Source organism: Exophiala spinifera (genome assembly GCF_000836115.1).
Source record: "Exophiala spinifera strain CBS 89968 unplaced genomic scaffold supercont1.2, whole genome shotgun sequence".
In the NCBI taxonomy this organism is placed as follows: Eukaryota; Fungi; Ascomycota; class Eurotiomycetes; order Chaetothyriales; family Herpotrichiellaceae; genus Exophiala; species Exophiala spinifera.
Genome location: NW_015622514.1, coordinates 125055 through 144845, shown reverse-complemented (window position 1 = coordinate 144845; position 19791 = coordinate 125055). Strand labels below are relative to the sequence as shown.

Below are 19791 nucleotides of genomic sequence, written 5' to 3'. Positions count from 1 at the left end.
TCAGTATCGTATATTCTAGAACATCCTGAACCCAGCCCACGTCGCCCTGGTTGTCAAAGCGCAGCAGCTGAGGCACTGACGCACCTTCATTCGGAGTCGGAGCAGGTTTAACAACAGTGTCGGGTTCCTCAGACCATACTTTGACAGCAGACGAGAGAACAGAGCTGAGGGACTTCATTTTTGGAGGCAAGAACAGGAAACTAATTAGTCGTTTTTTTGCATGACAAACGCGAAGCTAGAATTAGCGGAAGCCATAGATCGGGTAACAAAACTAGAGAGCAGCAAAAGAAGCAAAACCTGGATGAAAGTGGATGAAAGTGGCGATGAATATGGGTGAGGGTGCCTTTGCTGACTTCCTGAAAGCGTTGGAGCGATTGAATTCTTATAGAAACTGAGGTACAGGTAGTTCTTTGTAAATTGTACTCGTATGCTGAGAGGGAGGCTGGCCAGACAGTTACGTTTTCGTTGTAATAGTAACAATGACTCTACTGTATACTCCTCTGGGTATTACAGATACCCCAAAGTATATTAGTGGGTTGAGAAAGACATCGCTATTGTGTGGTGAAAGGGCTGATCTATGTGTGTTTCTTTAAGAGAGGGCGAGACAGTTGTTACTCGACAATAACCCGTTTTTTTATTTCTAAACTACCGCCTCTAACTTCTGGTCAATCTGGCCCTGGATATCTTTCCCCCTTCCAATTCTCGATACAGTCCTCGTATCCTTCCAGGAATCAATGGCATCGCGAAGCCTGTATGAAGTGGGATAATTGACAGGACTCTCGCCTCCTTGGAAAATGAGTAGATCGTAGACAAAGGCCCCGAAGAGGGCTCCTGTGATGGTGCCAACCCAAGGACCCCAGATCCACCACCAGTCGAACAGCGTGAAGACCTCGGTGCTGAACCCGGCCATCCATGTCACCAGTCTCGGGCCCAGGTCTCGTGCCGGATTGAGCGCGGTGCCCGTGTTGTACGAGAAGGCCATGCACAGGGACGACACGAGAAGGCCGATGATGAAGGCGTGCATGCCCGCTCCGGGCGGCGAGTTGCTCTCGTCTCCGAGCGCAAGCACCGACCCGGACGCAATGGCCGTGGCGGTGAACTCGGTGAAGAAGGCGGCAGGCTTGCTGAGGTCCTGGCGCGGCGCGGTCCAGAACGCCGGGCCGACCTGGGTCACGTCCGACGACAACGAGTACTTCTCGATGGCGTCCCGGTACAGGCCGTACACGATCCCGGACGCGGTCAGAGCCCCCAGGATCTGCGCGACGACGTACTGCCAGCACAGCCGCCACGGGAAGCCACGGAACACGGAGAGCATCAGAGACAGCGCCGGGTTCAGGTGCCCTCCGGAAACCCCGCCGGCCACGTAGATCCCTATCATCACCCCCAGACCCCAGGCGAGATAGGCCGAGAGGAGGTTGCCGTAGTCGTCGGGTGCCGTCATGCGCACGATGCTCCCGCACAGCCCGATAGTCATGAAGACCAACGTGCCCAGAAACTCGGCAAACGGCTGCCGAAGAGGCGCCCTGCACCTGCCCCAGAAATTGTAGTAAGGAGGTTCCCCATCAGACTCGTCCGTCTGGGAGTACGAATCTGCGCTGCCGTCGTCGTCCTCGGGCGCGAAATCCTCCTCCCAGTTGATGTTGTTTGGATTGTGGGGGTAGCTCAATCCCGACTCGTGCTCTGCAGTGTCGGCTAGCCCTTGCAGCCGCCTGCGCGCAGCCTCGACCTCGGCCGCTTCACTCTGTCGTGACTTTGTTCGTCGGAGGTAGTCCAGATCTTGATACCTCCTTTGGCGATGTGTCGAGCTTGCCGTGGAACGGACTGCGGCACTGTTGAACGGGGTGACCTGGTCCTGGGCGCTGATGTGCTCGTCGGCAAGGTCCTGCGTCTGCCTGCTAGGCCGGGAACGTACCGATTCTGATGCCTGCTGCGATACTGAGGCTAGGTCCCGTTCGTCGGGATGATAGGTCGACGCCCGGGCCGTGGTAGCTCGACGCAAGAGATCTGGAGGTTGTTGCTGGTGGTGGTTTTGTTGTTTTTCTGCACTTGGACGCCCTCTCCGCTCGTGAGCTTCTTCGTTCCTATCCGGTGTGACGCCAACTTGAGGTGCCGGCTCCGTACCGCTTGGGGCCGAAGGCTGTATGGACAGTTCGTTTGTAGGCTTACGCTGAAACTCTGCTCTGGTGTGGGACGTCGGCGATGGTTGGCGGTCGCCGCCATGGTAACCTGCTCGTGTGCGCCTCGACTCCATCCTCGGGCGTTTTACACGGGGCAAAGGCGCCGCGAATCCCCAGATCGGCTTCTTCGTGTACTCTTCCCCATGACGGGCATCGTTGTTGTGCTCGCGAGATGCTCGACTGACGACACTGGTCCCCTTCCGGCTTCCAGTCTGCTGCCTTTCACATCGCGTCGAGGCTCGCGGGCCGGCGAGGGTGTATGGCGCACTGATGGTCCGGGGATTTGGTGGGCCTGGCTGTCGATTGAGCTCATGGCTATGAGAGCCTTGAGTTTCTCCATCGATGGAACTGCCGCGGTACGACATGGTTTGCTATCGAGAGGCCGGTGTGAAGAAAGAGAGGACGCATAGACAAAATGGTCCAACCAGAAAAAAAAAAAGAATTCAAACACTCACACAAAACTTGAAGCCATACGACGAGCACGTCGGTGGGTGTCAGGGAGAATGACGGATAGGATGAATCGGCACTCTTCAACGGTACTCGTACTCGTACACCTGTGTCCAGTGGCGACCTGTCACCAGAATAGCACATCCCCATGTAGCAGTAGCAATGTCCCCATTATAGGACGGCAAGGATGATGATATGGGTATCAATCAATGCTTTCCTGAGGCTCGAAGGGGGAAAATTTCTCTGAGAGAGAAGAAATGAGGAATGAGTGGATGGAACGAGGAACGAGGATCAAGGATCGCCCGGACAGCAGATCCTCATGGCGACGTCAGTGGTGGATGGACAGATGGATGCGTGCGGATACGAGTCGGAACATGCATCCTCCAATGGAAGAAGAGCGAATGGATAAGGCGTTCCTGAAGATCGCAGCGGGACGAGGGGAGAAAAGTCTTTTGAAGCCACGAAGACCACGGCGAATGCCATCAACGCCATAACTGGGATGGTGATAACCTTCCACAGATGTTCCCCTTGACTGGGAGTAATCTTCTATAGGCGAAGTTCCCCTTGACTAGAAGTATCCCGCAGTAAGACACTGATAGAGAATCCAATCAACGCATCATTCTTGATCGTAACTTCGTAATGTCCCTCTACAACATTGGAGTGCTTCTCCGGCTCAACCTCAATATAACCGTCCTACCCCTGCGCTTCCCCCATTGACCTGCAGGTCTATCGCGTACATCGCACGGACCCTTTTGCTGCCGTCGTTCTGGAACCAGCCCATGTTCAAATCTGCATGAAAGACAGCGAGCTTACCATCCTTGGTAATGTCGATACCGCCCGGGATGTACACTTGCGCCGGGGTACTGCCGGTCTGCAAGAACGAGTTGGGTTGCTTCGTGTACGGCCCAGTAATGCTTCGGCTCGTGGCATAACGGATGTTGTAGGGCGTCGTGGTGAAACACTGGGAGCTGTAGAAGAGTATATAAGTCCCTGAAGAAGCGTCATAGGTCAACGCGGGAGCCTCGATATTTGGTCCGTCGTCCGGATCGTTCAGCAGAACAGTGAGCGGACTGCCTATGAACGAATAACCGTCGTCGGGGCTGACTTCTTGCAATACCAGCGGCGTTGGGGCGATGGGGTCGACGCTGTTCGCACAAGCACCTCCATGGCCGACTGAATTTCCATCCACCTTGTAGATGACATATTGACGGTTCGTGGAGGGATCCTGGAAGCCATCCGCATCGATGGCTCCGCCGGCGCTCAAGTCACAAAACAGGGGATTCTGGACTGGTGTAAATGGCCCTTCGGGATTCGGAGCGGTGGCTGCCGCGACGCAATGTCTCCCCGGGCTTTCGGCCATGGCAACCGAATAGTAGAGCACGTAGATGCCGTTCTCCTGTCGATCCAAAGTTAAAAGATCCTGTCTGGCTGCGTGTCCGTTCCTTGGACAAGATGTTAAGCACGTACCAGTTGTGTCACGTCAGGAGCCCAAACGTGAGGCGGCGAGGCAGCCCAGGACGGCAGGCTAGGCAAGGCATCCCAACCATCGTGCACCGTCCACGTTGAAAAGTCTGTCGAGGATGCAATCAGAATATTAACATCAGCCGGGTTCCCATTGACGCCCGCATAGGCCATCCAGCTCCCATCGGTCAATTGAACCACAGACGGATCCTGGAAATTTGAGGCAATAACCGGGCCGCTGACCTGCCGCTTGTGGTGCGGCGCGGCCAGTGCCAGCATCAGAGCCGCAAGAAAAAAGAACGACAGCAACAGCATGAGTAGAAAAGTACGAGCACGCTGAGAGGACGATTGAGTTGAGGCATGGCTGGGCCTTTTGATCCATTTGATCTTTTTGGGATCTCCCAAGAGGGAAGATGTACTTGATTCGGAATGCATCGTGGGCTCCATCACTCGCAGCTGGTGCGAGATCTTCACCTTTCGATTGTTGGTAAAGAGTTGCACGCAACAGTCTCCACAGATTGCGGTAGCTGCTGGTCTTTTCAATAATGCCAGCGCTGGTCACGGGAATGCACGCCATTCAGTGATGAAAGCATGCTATGAGACACGCCATAGACGGCCGCGAGCATGCCATGGAGCAATCCCGCAATTGGTCGGTCGGTTGGCGAATCCGACGAGGCTCAATGGTCCAGCGAGGAACAAGATGACGCGACACAAGCTCCGTGAGAACAGAGAGTCTCTCCGGCAAGCGAGTCCAGAGGCAATAAATGCTGCATGCCCATCAATGATGGAATGAGGATGGACGGGCCAGGGAGTGACAAGGGCGCCCGCGCACAGAGTTTTCCGCTCTGTTTTCCGTTCCCTTTTCGGGTGCGGATGATAGGGCATGCGCAATATTGTAACAGTCGATCATACTTATATAGAAACAAGAGGCCGATCAAGTACAGTGTTCGTGCACGAGTACCAGTCCTGTAGCATGCGAGGAGATGGAAGAGAGAGAGGATGTCATCGAGAGCCCTGCGGACGGAGAAGAAGAGAGATGATGGCTGCGCCAGCGATGCATTTTCCTACGCAGTTCGGTTTGTTGATCAAGAGTGGACGGTCACTTGTTACTGATGCCAGCCTCTTCGTTGGGCTGGTCGTGAAAGAAGGAATAAGAAGAGGTGGTCAGTGGCCATTGAAGGCTGCGCCTTTGGTATCTTGACCTTCCCGACTTTTCTTTTACCCCGCGCAGCCCAACGACGAGGACACTCAACACTATCACCATATGCCATCGCCATCGCCCTCACAGTCGCCATCTAATGCTCTCCTTCTCCAATCTCATCCTCTTCGACTTTGTCTCTGTCTCTGTCTTGGATCAACCTGCACCCATTTGTCACTTGTGATGCGCGCAGACTACACCCCCAACCTCGATCTGACCACGCTTCTTCGCCCATCGCTTTAACGATACCCGTCGAGAATGTTGCCTCAGCAGAGTCCATGTTGAGGTTGATTGGGGGATGTATACGCTATCAGATAGTGTGAAGCAAAAAAACAAGAAAACAAAAGCACTTTGCGCAAGAAAATGGATAAAATTGACGGCGAAGGTCAAACGAGCCGAGCGAAAATGCGTTCCACAATCTTGGACAGAGCAGGCCGTGTAAGATGCGAGAATTGTTCTCATTGCAGCAGACAATCAGGTAAGCCATGCAGCCTGTGATCAACCCAGCCATTAAGTTGCAGGGTGAAAATCTGCTGTTTCGATACCAGCAGAGTCAAGACGGTCAGTGTCACTTGTTGCAGTCTTGTGGTTCGTTTGTTTGTTTCTTGCTACATTCGTTGGCCAGTACACTGTGCGATCCTGTAACTCACCTCCAGAGCTCATCTTATCGATATGTCGAGTGTCAAATGCTTCCCTACCCGTGGGGCCTCCTTTCCTCTCGTGAATTTGAGCTCTATTCGCGGTCTCTGGTGGACTTCCTCAGCTCCATCACCGTTGCCAGCATCCAGCTAAGACCCCGACCACCTCATCCGAAGACCCCATGTCCGGATTCAGAACAGTGCCAAGAGGAGGAAATCGGATTCCCGAGCGAGGTCGGCCAGTCTCGCACACTTCTGCAGCATCATCGAATCTCGGTCGTGGATAGGAAGCGGTGGCTCCTTGAGATGCCCCGACCAGGTACCGCACGTGGAGCTCGCGCAGGTCCTCCTGGACTGCATCGCCTCCATGGTTCAATATTCTGTTTCTGATGCTCCGATGGTCATCTCCGTGAGAGCATGTTTTCCCACTTACGGACCATGGCATCAGATATTCCGCTCAATCGTCTCTGCCGTCCAATGGCGACCTGTCCGGAAAGCACGCCCGACTGCCTGGAGGACCACGAGTCTTCGCCATGAGTTCCTGTGCCTTGGCATCGTTCATCTTGGTCTGATAGCGCTGGTGTTGTACATGCGCTTTCGCTGGCAACGTGGGTGGCTTGATTGGAGGATAGAGCTTGTTACGCCTTCGCACGCCTTGGCACTCCTCCGGCGCACTTGGCGTGCTTCCGCCACAGGCTCCTCCTGCTCAAACGAGGCCGGAGTCACCGTCAACCTCCTCTTCTCTATGGCCGCGCACGAGCCTGGGCAAAGCTTGATGGCGCCACGAGGGGATCGGACAGAGCTCTGTTCGATCCAACTCTGCAGGATGTCACCATCCGACTTTGTCACCAGACGACTGGTTCGAATCGGTTCCTGAGATCTCGTGGGCGAGATGTGGAAGCTACAAAATGGGAGAGCTTCCTCGCCTGTCTTCCACTCGCCTCCAGCCTCTTCTCGAGCTTCGAGACCGCATTGACGTACCGTTGGCGTAATAGCACCATGAGAACTCACTTCGGCCACAAGGCGGCTTTGCTGCTTGGCGCCTTGTGCACCCAGTGCGCTGCTCAGACATTCCAGAGACTCGGTGCCTGTCCTAGCTTAGGATGCATTCTTCCCCCAGACCAAGTTGACTTTCTTCCTGGGCAATACTTCGATATCCGTGTCGAGGTCCATGCCCCCATCAATGGCAGTGAGGTTGTCCCAGGTTACACCACTCCCGACACCAACTTCACCTTGACTGTGGCAAAGGATGGGGCCAAACCGGAGCCGGCAGCCACCTTCTTCAACGTGGATGAGCCCAAGCTCGAAACCTGGAACTTTACCTGGTACGAGGATCTCTTCGCTAAGGCCGCGCACACTCCTTCTCTTGTCAAGGTCGCGGCCAAGGCATACAGGCGGGTGGCCTTGTATGAACCGGGCAACTACATCGCTACTCTCAATTACCGCAATGGGTCACAGACCTATGCCAACTGGACGGTCCGAGATATCGCGCCCCAAAGGAAGGCCAAGAATATTGTCATGTTTATTGTATGTGTGTCGCTGTGCTTCAAGTCCTGTGCCGCAGTCTAACCAATCGCAGGGTGATGGTATGACAACCAACATGATCACAGCTGCTCGATTGATTGCTCATCAGCAGATCAATGGCAAGTATCAGACCAAGATGGCCATGGACTCGTTTCCAGTTTTGGGTCACCAGATGACACACTCACTGGACTCATATATCACTGATAGTGCCAACTCCGCGACAGCCCTCTACACCGGCCATAAGTCGACCGTTAATGCCCTGGGCGTCTATGTGGACAGCTCCAAGACTCCTTTTGATGATCCCAAGGTCGAGACCATTGCCGAGCTATTCCACCGACTCTGGAAGGGCGGCGTTGGAATTGTCTCGACGGCCTTTATTGCTGATGCCACTCCGGCCGCGCTAACCGCCCACACACGTGACCGTGGCCAGTATGGCGCCGTGGTTGATTCTTTCCTCAATGGAATCACCAACTATACTTGGACAAATTGGACCGGCCCCGATGTGCTTTTTGGAGGTGGTGCCGAACAGTTCTACCCCGGAAAGGGCTCGTTCCAGGGCAAAGACTACTATGCCGAGTTTGCAAAGAAGAACTACTCAGTTGTCCTGAACAACACCGCCTTGCAGGCGACCTCAAACTCCTCCAAGACCTTGGGCATCTTCTCGGTCAGCAACATGGCCAAGTGGCTCGACCGCAATGTCTACCCAGAGAACGTTGACAAGCCCAAAACCGCACCAGACGGGTCCAACTCTTCTGCCACTGATCAGCCGGGCCTGAAGGAAATGACCCTTAAGGCCCTCGAGATTCTACACACTCGTCATCCAGATGATGGCTTCTTCTTGATGTCGGAAGCGGCAAGTATTGACAAGCAAATGCATACACTAGATTACGATCGTGCTCTTGGTGAACTTCTTGAACTTGATGATACCATCAAAGCCACATTCGCCTACCTCGAGTCCATTGGCGAGCTGAATGACACTCTTGTCCTCGTCACTGCCGATCACGGCCACGGTTTCGATGTCATGGGCAGTGTCGACACCAAGTTTTTAAACGCTCAAGACAATGACCGTGACAAGCGAGGCGCCGTCGGTACCTACCAAAATTCTGGTCTGTCCCAATATCTAGTGGCAAACCACTCTGCGCCTATCGGTAGCGACCAAAATCTCGTCTATAGCCCTGGTGTCAACTTCCCCGCCAATTGGGATCCCAGGTACACCTTGTTTTCCGGGGTTGCCGCCTTCCCTGACCACAGGGAGAACTACCAGGTCCACAAGAAGGGACCTCGCATTCCCGCGCTAAATATCACCGGCTTCGATAACGAAGACTTCTTCGTCAACTATGTTGACGCTGTTACTGGTTTCATTGTCAACGGAACCCTTCCTGTTTCAGTAAGCCATGTGCTCTCTTTTTGTTTCGTCTCCATTTACCTGTTGCGACTAACACTCATCTTCTCCCACAGGCCGATCAAGGCGTGCACTCCCTTACCGACGTTCCCGTGTTTAGCCGTGGACCGTGCCAGGAAAGTTTTGGCGGCGTGTTTGGCAACATCGATATCTTTTTCGGCATGGCCGCATGCCTTGGCTTGAGCCGTACCAGTCCTTCGCCCTAGACGAGATGTAGTGTGTAGTGCAGACAGGGCTAGGCCTGTGGCTATAGACGGGGATATTCTCTCATGAGGCCACAGGGTGTGCTCGAGAAAAGTCTCCGTAATGATAATACGTCTACTCTATGTCGTGTAGTATGCATCCCTGACTTTCGACGGTGACAGTCCCCAGTGTAGACGAAGCTCTCTCCTCTCTTGTCCTCGTCTTCCTCGGGTATTTGGAGAATCAGTTAGGGAAACGGGGCCGCAGCACCTTGGCGACCTGTTTCTAGGGAAGAGAGCTTTGACTGTGGCCTGTCAACCTTTAGGCGGGAATACTGCCTGTCATCGCCCACGCTGCCAGAGCCTAGACCAGAGGGTCATGGAAGTACTAGCAACGGCTCCAATTGCTCTGATGCATCAATGTATCAATGCGTCAATGCAGTTCTCGACTGTTGTCGCCCGAGAGGATCTGGCTGTCCTGCTTAGACTGCTCCGCCTTCAATCCCGTGATGCCCTTCTAAACGTCCTGTTGCTCGGGGCACCTGTGCGTCCGCCTTGTTCTCGACGGGAACCGTAGGACCGTGCTCTACGGGCCATCTGGATCGGTGCAAGGGACTGTCTCCTCTGCTATGGGCTGTAGTTCCCCAGCCAAACTACGACGAATGCACGCGTTCCCGAGTTTCACCACTGCTAAATATGGATTGTGTCGTCCAAAACGGCCAGTGGAGAAATGGGTAAGTCGTGGTAGCATACAATCACCTTTTTATCGCCGTGCAACACTAGTTCCTATTTTTGATCCTAATGTTCTCTCGAAGAGGCATCACGCCTAAGTTATGGACTGCTGCAATCTCCAGGTGAACAGCGCAAACAGTAATAGAGTAAACGGATATTCTTTAGTGCTTGGCTAACAAACCTTGAATCCGGACGTGGTGAGAGAGTTATGCCAACAAGAGCGTGCTTGTTCTCGCACCTTAAACTGCCGCAGGGGTTGGGGATCGTCGAAATCACCAAAAAACCTATTTATAGGCGTTGCATCCGGCGGTGGCATCTCCAGGACGATCCAGAAAACTGTGCAAAGCGCTGTTAGTGAAAAGACTATTTCGTTGGCGTGACGACGGGCCACGGGATACTTTGACTTGGCCGACTTTCAGTTAGACGCTCGAGCACATTTCTATTTCTAACCTCATATCGCTTTCAAGACCTCAAAGGTTGTGAAACCTCTCGACGAGTCGAGTCGCCCATGAGTGAGGGACCTTTTCGTTGCCGGGATTTGATCCAGCATGCCATGTCCGCAAAGTGATGGAAGTTGTTCTCTCCTTCATCGCAGCACCAAAACAGGCCACTTGTTAGTATGAGAAAGTAAATATTGAGGCATATTCTTCTCTCATGGCTCCCTGACACCATGTGGCGTAGTGGGACCTGGCTACACGGACCGTCGAGATCTAAAGTTGGCTTCTGGAACATCGAGCCCCTATGCAATGTGCACAGGTGCTCTGACGGTCAATGGACTCGATATTACTCGGGGTAACACTCTAGAGACCTAAGATTAGGTTCTGCACAAAACCGACAGAAACTGTATATCTAAATTTGATACCTCGGGGCTCGAGAAGAAGAAGGATATAAGGGGTGAGAGAAGCCCCCCTTCTGTTTGACGTTTTTCATCCCCATCATCCTCACTCTTTGAATCCTTCTTCGCATCCTCTGTACACTATTCATCTGTACCGCACAAGTCATTCCTTTGTGGCGCCTTCGAAAAAGAAAAACGAAAATAAAATGCTTACACAAGTCCTCCTCCTGGCCTCGGCGAGCCTTGCCCTGGCCCAGTCCTCGACAGCTGCCCTTCCAGCAGCCAGCCCCATCACTATCGTCGGAGGAGCCTACAACGGCCAGCAGATCGTAGGCTACCACGTTGGGGCAGCCCAGGACTTCCAAGTCGCGCTATCATCGGTTCCTCAGGCCAGCAGCGGAGACACATTCTACTACAACTCAACATCCAGCCTGTTCATGGACACATCAGTCTTTGAGGGTGAAGGACTGCCATGCTATATCATTAAAGCGTCTGAATACTCGACCAACTCCGGTCCCCTCGAGTGTGGTGCAGCTACCGATGCGTCATACCCTTCAGCCGGTACGCTGGGCAGTGATGGCTCCGTCAACATCAACGGTATCCAAAGCTGGTGGGTTTGCTCTGTCAACACCACTAATCCGTACGGCGTCATTGCGAACACCGTCGTCGGCGGTTTCTCAGCTGCTGTGCCAAATGGACCCGGCATGTTGAATTGCTCGGCCATCACCGGATTGAAACTGGCTGGTGGTAGCGTGTTCTCATCTACGACGTCGTCTACTACTGTCCCGCCGAAATCCTCGTCGACCACAACTCTTCCTCTTTCTTCATCCTCCAAGAGCTCAGACAGCTGGGGCACTTCGACCACCGTGACCACCGCTGCGCCAGTGACTACCACGGTACCTGCATCGTCGTCTAAGGCGCACTCCTCTTCTACTTCGCCAGCGGCCTCCACGTATACAGGAGGTGCTTCCGCCAAGGATATCTCGAAGCTGGGCATGCTCGTTGCCGGTGGTGTAGCTATGCTTCTTTGAAAAGGTCATAGAAGATGAGAGAGTTAGTAATTGGGGACGTTTTTGTCGGATATCCACAAACTTTCACTTTATTTTGTTCTGACATCGTTTCCATGTGCTCACTCACATAGTTGATAATGCAAGATTGAAAGCGATATCCTTGGAAGTAGATAACCATGATGAATGGTGCCATGGACATAACCTACTATAAGACACCAGCTACACTGGATCGAGGAAAGGGGACATGGCCTGGTCACTCTTGAAGTTGCTAAAACGGCATTTCTTGTACCGTTGATTAGCGGAAGTGTAAAGACTCGGTACCTGGGCGGAAGATGGCCGAATCACGCCGGGTACATGATCCTTGTCTCTGGGGTAAGGTGTTCCTGGGGGAGCGTTAGCTGAGATGCCTCGTCCGGGACCGCTAGGTACTGTGAGGGTCCGTGCCACCCAGGCCCTTCAGAGACCCTGGAGTTCGGCCAGTGAATGTCATTCGTTCCCCTTCTACGCCTTGATGCGGCGACTGGTCAAACTCGGTCTTTGGTACCGAGTGTAGTAATGTGGAAATGTAAAAATTGATTTAGGAAGTATTTCGCAAAGTACGGGAAACTGGGCGTTTGGTCCTGTGAGAGTCAGAGTACGAGTATTCCACACAGCATGAAATTCGATGGGTTTTCAAGGGAGGACTCCTTAATTTTCAGGCCGGCGTGCATGCGTTATCTCATCAATCTCTTTCAACCTTTGTGGACGAAAAAACTCGATGATCGGCGCATGCTAAACACAAGCCACCATCTACGACGAGGCTCATTTACGTACAACCCGCTTCAGCTACAGAGTAAGCTATGTACAATTTTGGTTCGTGCTGAAGCCACAGGCCAGTCTACGTCAGTGATTTTCATTGACCTACACCTAAGTATCTAAGCTTCCCAAATGGCGTCTTGTTTGCGCGCTTATCTTCACCCTGTCGGAGGTGCAGCATCTTTCCTTTTTTCTTTCCGGGGTTCTGGGAAGACACAGAACGTACTTACAGAAATCTACAAAATATAGCGCCCTCGGCTGAACACAAGTCGTGAAAGAGGGAGAGAATGTCCACCTTGAACGCGGAGTCGGACTTTCAAGAGAAGCCGCCTTCGCAGCCAGCACCCAAGCCTTCGCCGTCACCGTCATCTCCTCCCGTCGAGGCGTCTCGATATCTCATCAAACGACCCAAAGCGCTACAATGGTTTCACAACGGCACTCTCGAACGAGAATCCGAGGAGGAACGGCAGGCCGGCCGCTTCGAATTATTTCTTGACTTGCTGTACGTGGCGCTTGTGGCAAACTTCACCGAGGACCTGGTCGAACACGCCTCCGGCGCAGAACTGGTCAAATACCTTCTGATTTTCGCACCGGCATGGCACGTCTGGAGCGATCTCCGCGAGATCATGAACTCGTACTACACCGACGATCTGGTCCAGCGCGGCGTGATACTGTGGGTCATGGCCCTGCTGGTTCTCTACGGTAACAATGCGACGCTTGTGGCCGAAGACATTGGCGCCATGAGGACTGCCGTCGGGGCGTTCATGACAGCTCGACTCACCGTCGCGTGCGTCTATCTGATTTCGTCGTTTGCGAGTTTCCAGCATCGCGCCCAGGCGAGGGTCATGGCCGCATTCATCCTGCTAGGTCTTTTGATCTGGATCCCCTTGTACTTTGAGAGCGTGAGCCTCCGCGCCAAAATTGCTGTTGCGGTCGTTGCAATCGTGTATCAGGAAACCGCGTGGATTCTCACCTTCGGCACATGGATCAAGCGATACTTGCGCCTGGAATACAGTACTGCCGTCGACATCAGCCACGAGATCGACCGGCTCGCTGCCTTCTACATCATCATTCTAGGGGAGTACTTGTACAATATCGTCGTGGGAAACCCTGCCGCGGTTGGACTCAATCTCGGTCTCCTGAAAGCTGTGTGGACACTGATCATTGCATTCTGCTTGAATTGGTTGTACCTCAACGGCGACGGTGGCGTGGACAGCGTACACCCAATCAGGCGCTCCGTTGTCACGGCTTTCATGTTTTTCGGCCTGCATATGCCCCTTGCTGCATCATTGCTGGTTGGTGGGCACGTCTGTGCTGTGAGTGCTGGGCATGAAGAGCTCAGCCGGGGTGAGCGTTGGTTGTTGGGTGGCGGGTTAGGTGTGGGCATGTTCTGCCTGTGGATCATGTCAATCTTGTTCCGTGGGCAAGATTCAAACGAATTGATTATGCCGAAAATGCCCAGAACAGGAATGAGATTGGTCGTCGCCATCATTCTGGTTCTGTTGCCGCTGGCCCATGAAGATCATTTCAACCCCGTCCAGCTCCTTAGCACAGCTATGGGTTTGATCTTGTTTGTAACCATCTGGGAGACGGTCGGAGGCCTGATGAAGGGGGCCAGAGTGTATGAGAAATGGGAGGCAAGGAATCCACCACAGCTTTGAGTAAAGTCAGTGGTCTAATGTTCTGAAAATCAATGGACTACATGGAGTCAAGACACAGGCCCTTTGCTGCCAGTGTTAACCATCAGGTCAAGCTCCGAAATCTCCTTACCTTTACAACTCCACAACTCCCCAACTCCCGATCATCCTTGGTGTTCGAGTATAGCGATGCTAGCTCTCGATCCCGGGTGCCGCTTGTACAGAATCGTTTTCCTCCAAAGATTTCAAGGAGCCAACCAGGTGAAACATAGATGGCTTGACGCTCAGCCATCTTCTACCAATGATCGTTATCGAATGCCATTTCATCTTCAAATCCTTAGGCGTAGTCAACTCAAAAGTATCGAAACTTTCCCCTCTATCCATGACCGAGCCCCAAACTTCAGTGAAAGGTCTCTCAAGCCTGCGTTCACGAATCCGTGGCAATCCCGGGAGAGGATCGCGTCTCAAGGGAATCGGCGGGCTTACCACAATATTCGGGGACTACTGCCACTAGATATGGGACCATGAACGATTGAGCCTTGTCACTCACCATAGTTCCTGCAGATCGGACAATAGTGAAGACACAGTGTTCTGTCAGTTAACATAGACTACCTCGAGAACGAGCAGGGAGAGACTGTAGTCGATTTCATGCGTAAATTGAGCTTTTCAATCATCGACCTATGCTTGGGGCCAAACCTGACTGTTTGCAGCTCAAAACTGCCGTGGACCCGCCGTGCATCCCGAACTGTTGAAAGATCATGCACATGCAACACACTCCATTGGTGGAATAATATATACGTCCACGCAACCAGCGCTCAGATCAGGGCTCGGATTTTTGAGGTTGTCTGAGGTTTGGGCGAATCCGAATATAATACTGGCAATCCATGTAACAAAGACCAAGACTTTGACTTCGGCCGAGTGTTGACGATAAAGAAGTCTCCTACAACGTCCCTTCAGAATCCTTGGGACTGAAAGATTTGGACATGGTTGTATCTCTCACGCAGGAGCGCGTTATACGAACCAGTCTCGTGGAGCGAAGCTTGCGAATACCGAGCTGCACAAAGTTCGTTATCTTTTCATAGGATGGGGGAGGCCGATAAGTGCAACATCAATCAATCACGCAACGTCAAAGAAGATTCCTAATCGAAATCTTCAGGCCGCATTATTATTATGTAGCCGAGGGTCCTGGCGATACCTTGCGACATTCGGGTGGGTTATTGCAACATCGCCGGAAAGGGGAACTGGTGGAGCCAGCCGATACGGAGAAGGGATCCTCACCAGCCCAGCCTTGGTTTCTCACCCCCAAGCATTGTCAGAACCTCCAAGCACGACCGCCCGTGTGCTTCGAAAGCTTCCATGATCCTCTGTTTGTGACGAAGCCGTTGGGTTTCTTTCACAGATAGACGGGTTTAAGCCGCTTATTCTGCTGAGAACCCTACAGTCACAATACTTCCAAACGCCATGCCGGAGCGTTCTAGATCGATGCTACGGATCTCACACGACTTCTGTGCTGATCACGCCAGTCTCGCGGTCGATGGCACCATGGTTGCTCTACACCGAGAGAAACCTTCATGTCCCTGACGCACCCATGCATCCTGGACTTGGATGCACATGGTAGATGGTCCAGACCCCGCCCGGCCACCACTTATCCAATGCTTTGCTCTCGAAGATAGCCGCCACATGGCTCCATCCCATCACGCAATTTGCTTTCTCGGACACTGTCGGTTTCTTTTTTCCATTTCCATGCCCTAGAAGAAGCTAACGCGTGTGCAACGACGTATATAATAAGGATCCTCCCAGGATAGGTCTCGTTCTAGATCAGAGATGACCAGAGTTACCCAAGCAGCTACTGAAAATGTCTAGCAAAGAAGGTCTCGTTGAAGCGACGCCCGCCGGAGTCTCGACGCCCCGCAGGCGACAAAAGTGGTATCATCTCTTTGGCGAAGATGTTGTCTATGTATCAGTCGACGACGGCTATGCGCTAAGCTCAGAAGCCTCTTCCTTGGACGAGAACACTGTGGACAACCAAAGGAATGTCTTTTCTGCTCCCGAAGCCACTGATATCTACAAGTTTGTAGATGGCTTCGAGGGCACCCACCGCTTCGACCTTTCCGCGACATGGGATGCCCAGGAGGAGAAGAAGCTGGTGAAACGGGTAAGGCCCTTGCACTGTTGTATTTTGGGAACAGTAATGCTAATGCTAGTCTCAGATTGACTGGCTCATTGCTCTCCCTGCATGTATCATGTTCTTTGCTCTCCAGCTTGACCGTGGCAACATCGTTCAGGCTAATTCGGACAACATGCTCAGTAAGTTCATGGCCGACCCTTTCATATGCTGGAAGCGCTAATCCCTGTCTAGAGGACCTTGGGCTCAACACAAACGACTATAATAACGGCATGACCATATTCTACTGTTCGTTTTTGTTCGCAGAACTCCCATCACAAGTTATTGGGAAAAAGCTTGGGCCTGATGTCTGGATCCCTATTCAGATGGTACTCTGGAGCGCCGTGGCAATGTCGCAAGCCGCAATGCATGGGAGGACCAGCTTTTTCATTTGTCGCTGGCTGCTCGGAATGCTCGAAGGAGGTAATTATTCACCAGTGCCGGATCCCTACTGCATACTGACATAGGTCCAGGTTTCATTCCTGACACGATTCTCTATCTTTCGTATTTCTATAAGAACTCTGAGCTTCCCAGACGCCTCAGTTGGTTCTGGACGTCATACCAAGGCACGCAGATCGTTGGTGCCTTTTTGGCATATGGTATTCTTCACCTCAGAGGCCACAGTGGGCTGCATGAAGGCTGGAGATATCTATTCTTGATTGAAGGCTCCTTTACTGCACTGATCGGCATATTGACTTTCCTCTACTTGCCACCATCTCCTACGCAGACGGCTCGCAAGGGCTGGAAAGGTCTTTTGCGACCCAAGGCCGGGTGGTTCTCCGAACGCGAAGAGACAATCATGGTTACGCGAGTTCTCCGTGATGATCCGGGCAAGGCCACCATGCACAATCGTCAGGGCTTGACGGGGAGCCTGATGTGGGAAGCTCTAACAGACTACGATATGTGGCCAATTTACCTCATCGGCATGTCCTGGGGCATTCCGAACGGCCCTCCACAAGCATACATTACGCTCACTTGCAAGGCTCTCGGCTTCACCACCTTCCAGACCAATCTTCTCACCATCCCGGCATACACTCTATTTATCCTACAGCTGCTATTCTGGACCTGGGTATCAGAGAAAATCAACCAGCGCGTTCTTCTCGGCGTCATCGCCCAACTGTGGTGCTTGCCGCTTCTCGTCGCCCTGGTCACTTTACCGCCAGTATTCGCGGGATGGAAGTGGTCAAAATGGGCCCTATCTACGCTCCTGGTCGGCGCTCCCTACATCCACGCAATTCTCGTAGCCTTGACATCCCGCAATGCTGGCTCTGTCCGCACTCGTACTGTCGGCTCCTCGATATACAACATGTGCGTCCAGCTTGCGAGCATCTTATCCTCTCAGATCTACCGCAAAAATGACGCACCATACTATTACACCGGCAACAAAGCCCTCCTTGGGGTTTTGGGCTGGAATATCTTGGTTTTCATCGCTATCAAGTTCTACTATGTCACGAAGAACAAGAAGAGAGACAAGATTTGGGATAGCATGACCCGAGAAGAGAGGGTTCACTATCTAAAGACGACCACGGACAAGGGAAACAAGAGACTTGACTTCAGGTTTGGTTCATGAGTGCTACCATGAGCCGTTGGTATGTGCACCGAGACGATGATCTACAATAGGCCGTTTCTTTGCCTCTGTAGGGGTGACTATGACGAGTGGGGGAGTATTTTATCATGAAGACATATCATAAAGCCAAACTTGTAGAGCGATGCATAGCGGTAGAGAAGAAACTAGGTAAAAGAAATGTTGTATGCAGTTCTTAGGGCTGCAAGAAAACTGTCATTATTTGTATCTCAACCTTGATTACAGTCATAAGATTGATTTGTGCTCAGATGTCTTGTGTATGTTGCGGATTGTCTCAACGTATCAGGCACACACATCGAGACCACTCCACGTGAAAGTGCAAGTTCGGTATTGACGACTTCAGCGTCCAAGATTGCGTGATAGGCCATGGTATCTCCGAAGAGTGCAGAGGCGTATCTCTCGTCATTTTTGCTAAGAATGGCGCAATACGCAAAGCGGCCGAACGGCTCTCGTTGGCACTTACACTCGCAAGATAAGCGACTTCGTATGGAGGTGGATGCCAGCCCGGGCTGCCGGGATGTCGTGATCGTTCTAGATTATGCGTGAGCAGTGCCGGAATCCGAACGTGATTTCCTTTCCCAATCATCATATATTGAGCTCCTCCTGCCAACTTGAAGCTTCATCTTCGTGCAAGAGGCTAAGACTGAGACTTGGACTGAGACAGAACCTTCAGTTACAGAGCATCGGCGGAAAAAAATGGCTCCCAGCGCAACTCTACCAGTCAGGACAGCCGACTCGGTCGACGCAGACACGTCCAGACCCAGAAATGAGAAGCCACTGAAAAAGAGCGGCGTTCTAGATGCTGCGTTCGAATATGACGAACTCACCCCGGTAATCGGCAGGGAGTATCCCAAGGCCAACATCGTGGATGATATTCTGAATGCATCCAATTCAGACCAGTTGCTTCGCGATCTGGCTATCACCAGTGAGTACCACTGTACCTCCGACCAGGAGATACTAGCAGTCAGTCGCTTGCAGTCCTGAAGGCTGACGAGATCGTTCTTGGCGGAATTTGTAGTCAGCGAACGCGGCGTGGTATTCTTTCGCAAACAAGATAACCTCACCAACGACTTGCAGAAGAAATTCATTCTCCGATTGGGCGAACTCAGTTCACGTCCGACTTCGTCGACTCTGCATATCCACCCGTTGCTCAATGGCAACAACGAGTTCGGCGTCCCTGACAACGAGATCAGCACCATTTCATCCGTGGCCTTTAAGAAATTCTACCCGGACCGAGAGCGCCAGCGTCGAAGCACTCGCAAGTACGATGCGTCTGCGTGGCATAGCGACATCCAGTTCGAACCTAACCCTGCCGACTACACCAGTCTGAGACTAGTTCAGCTCCCGTCCACCGGTGGCGATACGCTGTGGGCGTCGGGATACGACATCTTTGACCGGTTCAGCAAGCCCTACCAGAAGTTCCTGGAGGGCTTGACGGCGACATTTATCGGCGACGGGTTTTTGACCGCCGAAAAGGCAGGCAGAGCGACTCTGTACAAGGAAGCCAGAGGGTCCCCAGCGAATGTTGGCGGGGAATTGTCCGCCGTGCATCCGCTTGTTCGAACGAACCCTGTCACGGGCTGGAAGTCTCTTTTTGCCATCGGCACCTTTCCCAAGTACATCAACGAACTCAACGTCGAGGAAAGCGAAGAACTGCTTCAGAAGTTTAGGTTGACTCTTCAAGAAAACCATGACCTGCAGGTCCGGTTCAAATGGCGAAACGAGAACGATATCGGTAAGTTTGACGCCTTGTTTCCGTAGCCTCGACGTGCCTCATGCTGCATTTGCTTGGTTCACAGACTAACAGGTCAAAACAGCAATCTGGGACAACCGCAGCGCTTTCCATGCCGCTACATTCGACTATGAAGGCCTGGGAGACCGATTTGGTAATCGTGTTGTCGGAATCGGGGAAAGGCCTTATCTTGATCCAAACAGTCTCACCAAGGCGGAGGCACTTGCTGCGGAGGTCAAGGTAGAAGGATAAGTGTGAAAGATGAGGACCCT

General features: G+C 52.6%; 7 protein-coding genes across 7 annotated transcripts; 5 read left to right on the top strand and 2 right to left on the bottom strand.

Moving 5' to 3' along the window:
• Nucleotides 1-640: 640 nt before the first annotated feature.
• Nucleotides 641-2542, bottom strand: PV08_02317 (uncharacterized protein; the record flags this gene model as incomplete). Its single annotated transcript, XM_016376676.1, has 1 exon — nt 641-2542. One exon carries the CDS (start codon nt 2540-2542, stop codon nt 641-643), a length of 1902 nt encoding a protein of 633 aa, XP_016238246.1.
• Nucleotides 2543-3303: 761 nt separating this feature from the next.
• PV08_02316 (uncharacterized protein) lies at nt 3304-4520 on the bottom strand (the record flags this gene model as incomplete). Its single annotated transcript, XM_016376675.1, has 2 exons — nt 3304-4020; nt 4092-4520. The coding sequence occupies 2 exons, from the start codon at nt 4518-4520 to the stop codon at nt 3304-3306; spliced, it is 1146 nt and encodes a 381-aa protein (XP_016238245.1).
• A 2400-nt stretch (nt 4521-6920) lies between these two features.
• Nucleotides 6921-9053, top strand: PV08_02315 (uncharacterized protein; the record flags this gene model as incomplete). Its single annotated transcript, XM_016376674.1, has 3 exons — nt 6921-7448; nt 7501-8832; nt 8904-9053. The coding sequence occupies 3 exons, from the start codon at nt 6921-6923 to the stop codon at nt 9051-9053; spliced, it is 2010 nt and encodes a 669-aa protein (XP_016238244.1).
• A 1749-nt stretch (nt 9054-10802) lies between these two features.
• On the top strand, nt 10803-11627 carry PV08_02314 (uncharacterized protein; the record flags this gene model as incomplete). Its single annotated transcript, XM_016376673.1, has 1 exon — nt 10803-11627. One exon carries the CDS (start codon nt 10803-10805, stop codon nt 11625-11627), a length of 825 nt encoding a protein of 274 aa, XP_016238243.1.
• A 1061-nt stretch (nt 11628-12688) lies between these two features.
• On the top strand, nt 12689-14062 carry PV08_02313 (uncharacterized protein; the record flags this gene model as incomplete). Its single annotated transcript, XM_016376672.1, has 1 exon — nt 12689-14062. The coding sequence occupies one exon, from the start codon at nt 12689-12691 to the stop codon at nt 14060-14062; it is 1374 nt and encodes a 457-aa protein (XP_016238242.1).
• A 1831-nt stretch (nt 14063-15893) lies between these two features.
• Nucleotides 15894-17772, top strand: PV08_02312 (uncharacterized protein; the record flags this gene model as incomplete). The annotated part of the gene is made up of 4 exons (XM_016376671.1): nt 15894-16193; nt 16249-16345; nt 16398-16625; nt 16676-17772. The coding sequence occupies 4 exons, from the start codon at nt 15894-15896 to the stop codon at nt 17770-17772; spliced, it is 1722 nt and encodes a 573-aa protein (XP_016238241.1).
• A 711-nt stretch (nt 17773-18483) lies between these two features.
• PV08_02311 (uncharacterized protein) lies at nt 18484-19771 on the top strand (the record flags this gene model as incomplete). The annotated part of the gene is made up of 3 exons (XM_016376670.1): nt 18484-18712; nt 18806-19522; nt 19605-19771. The coding sequence occupies 3 exons, from the start codon at nt 18484-18486 to the stop codon at nt 19769-19771; spliced, it is 1113 nt and encodes a 370-aa protein (XP_016238240.1).
• Between the last annotated feature and the right edge of the window lie 20 nt (nt 19772-19791).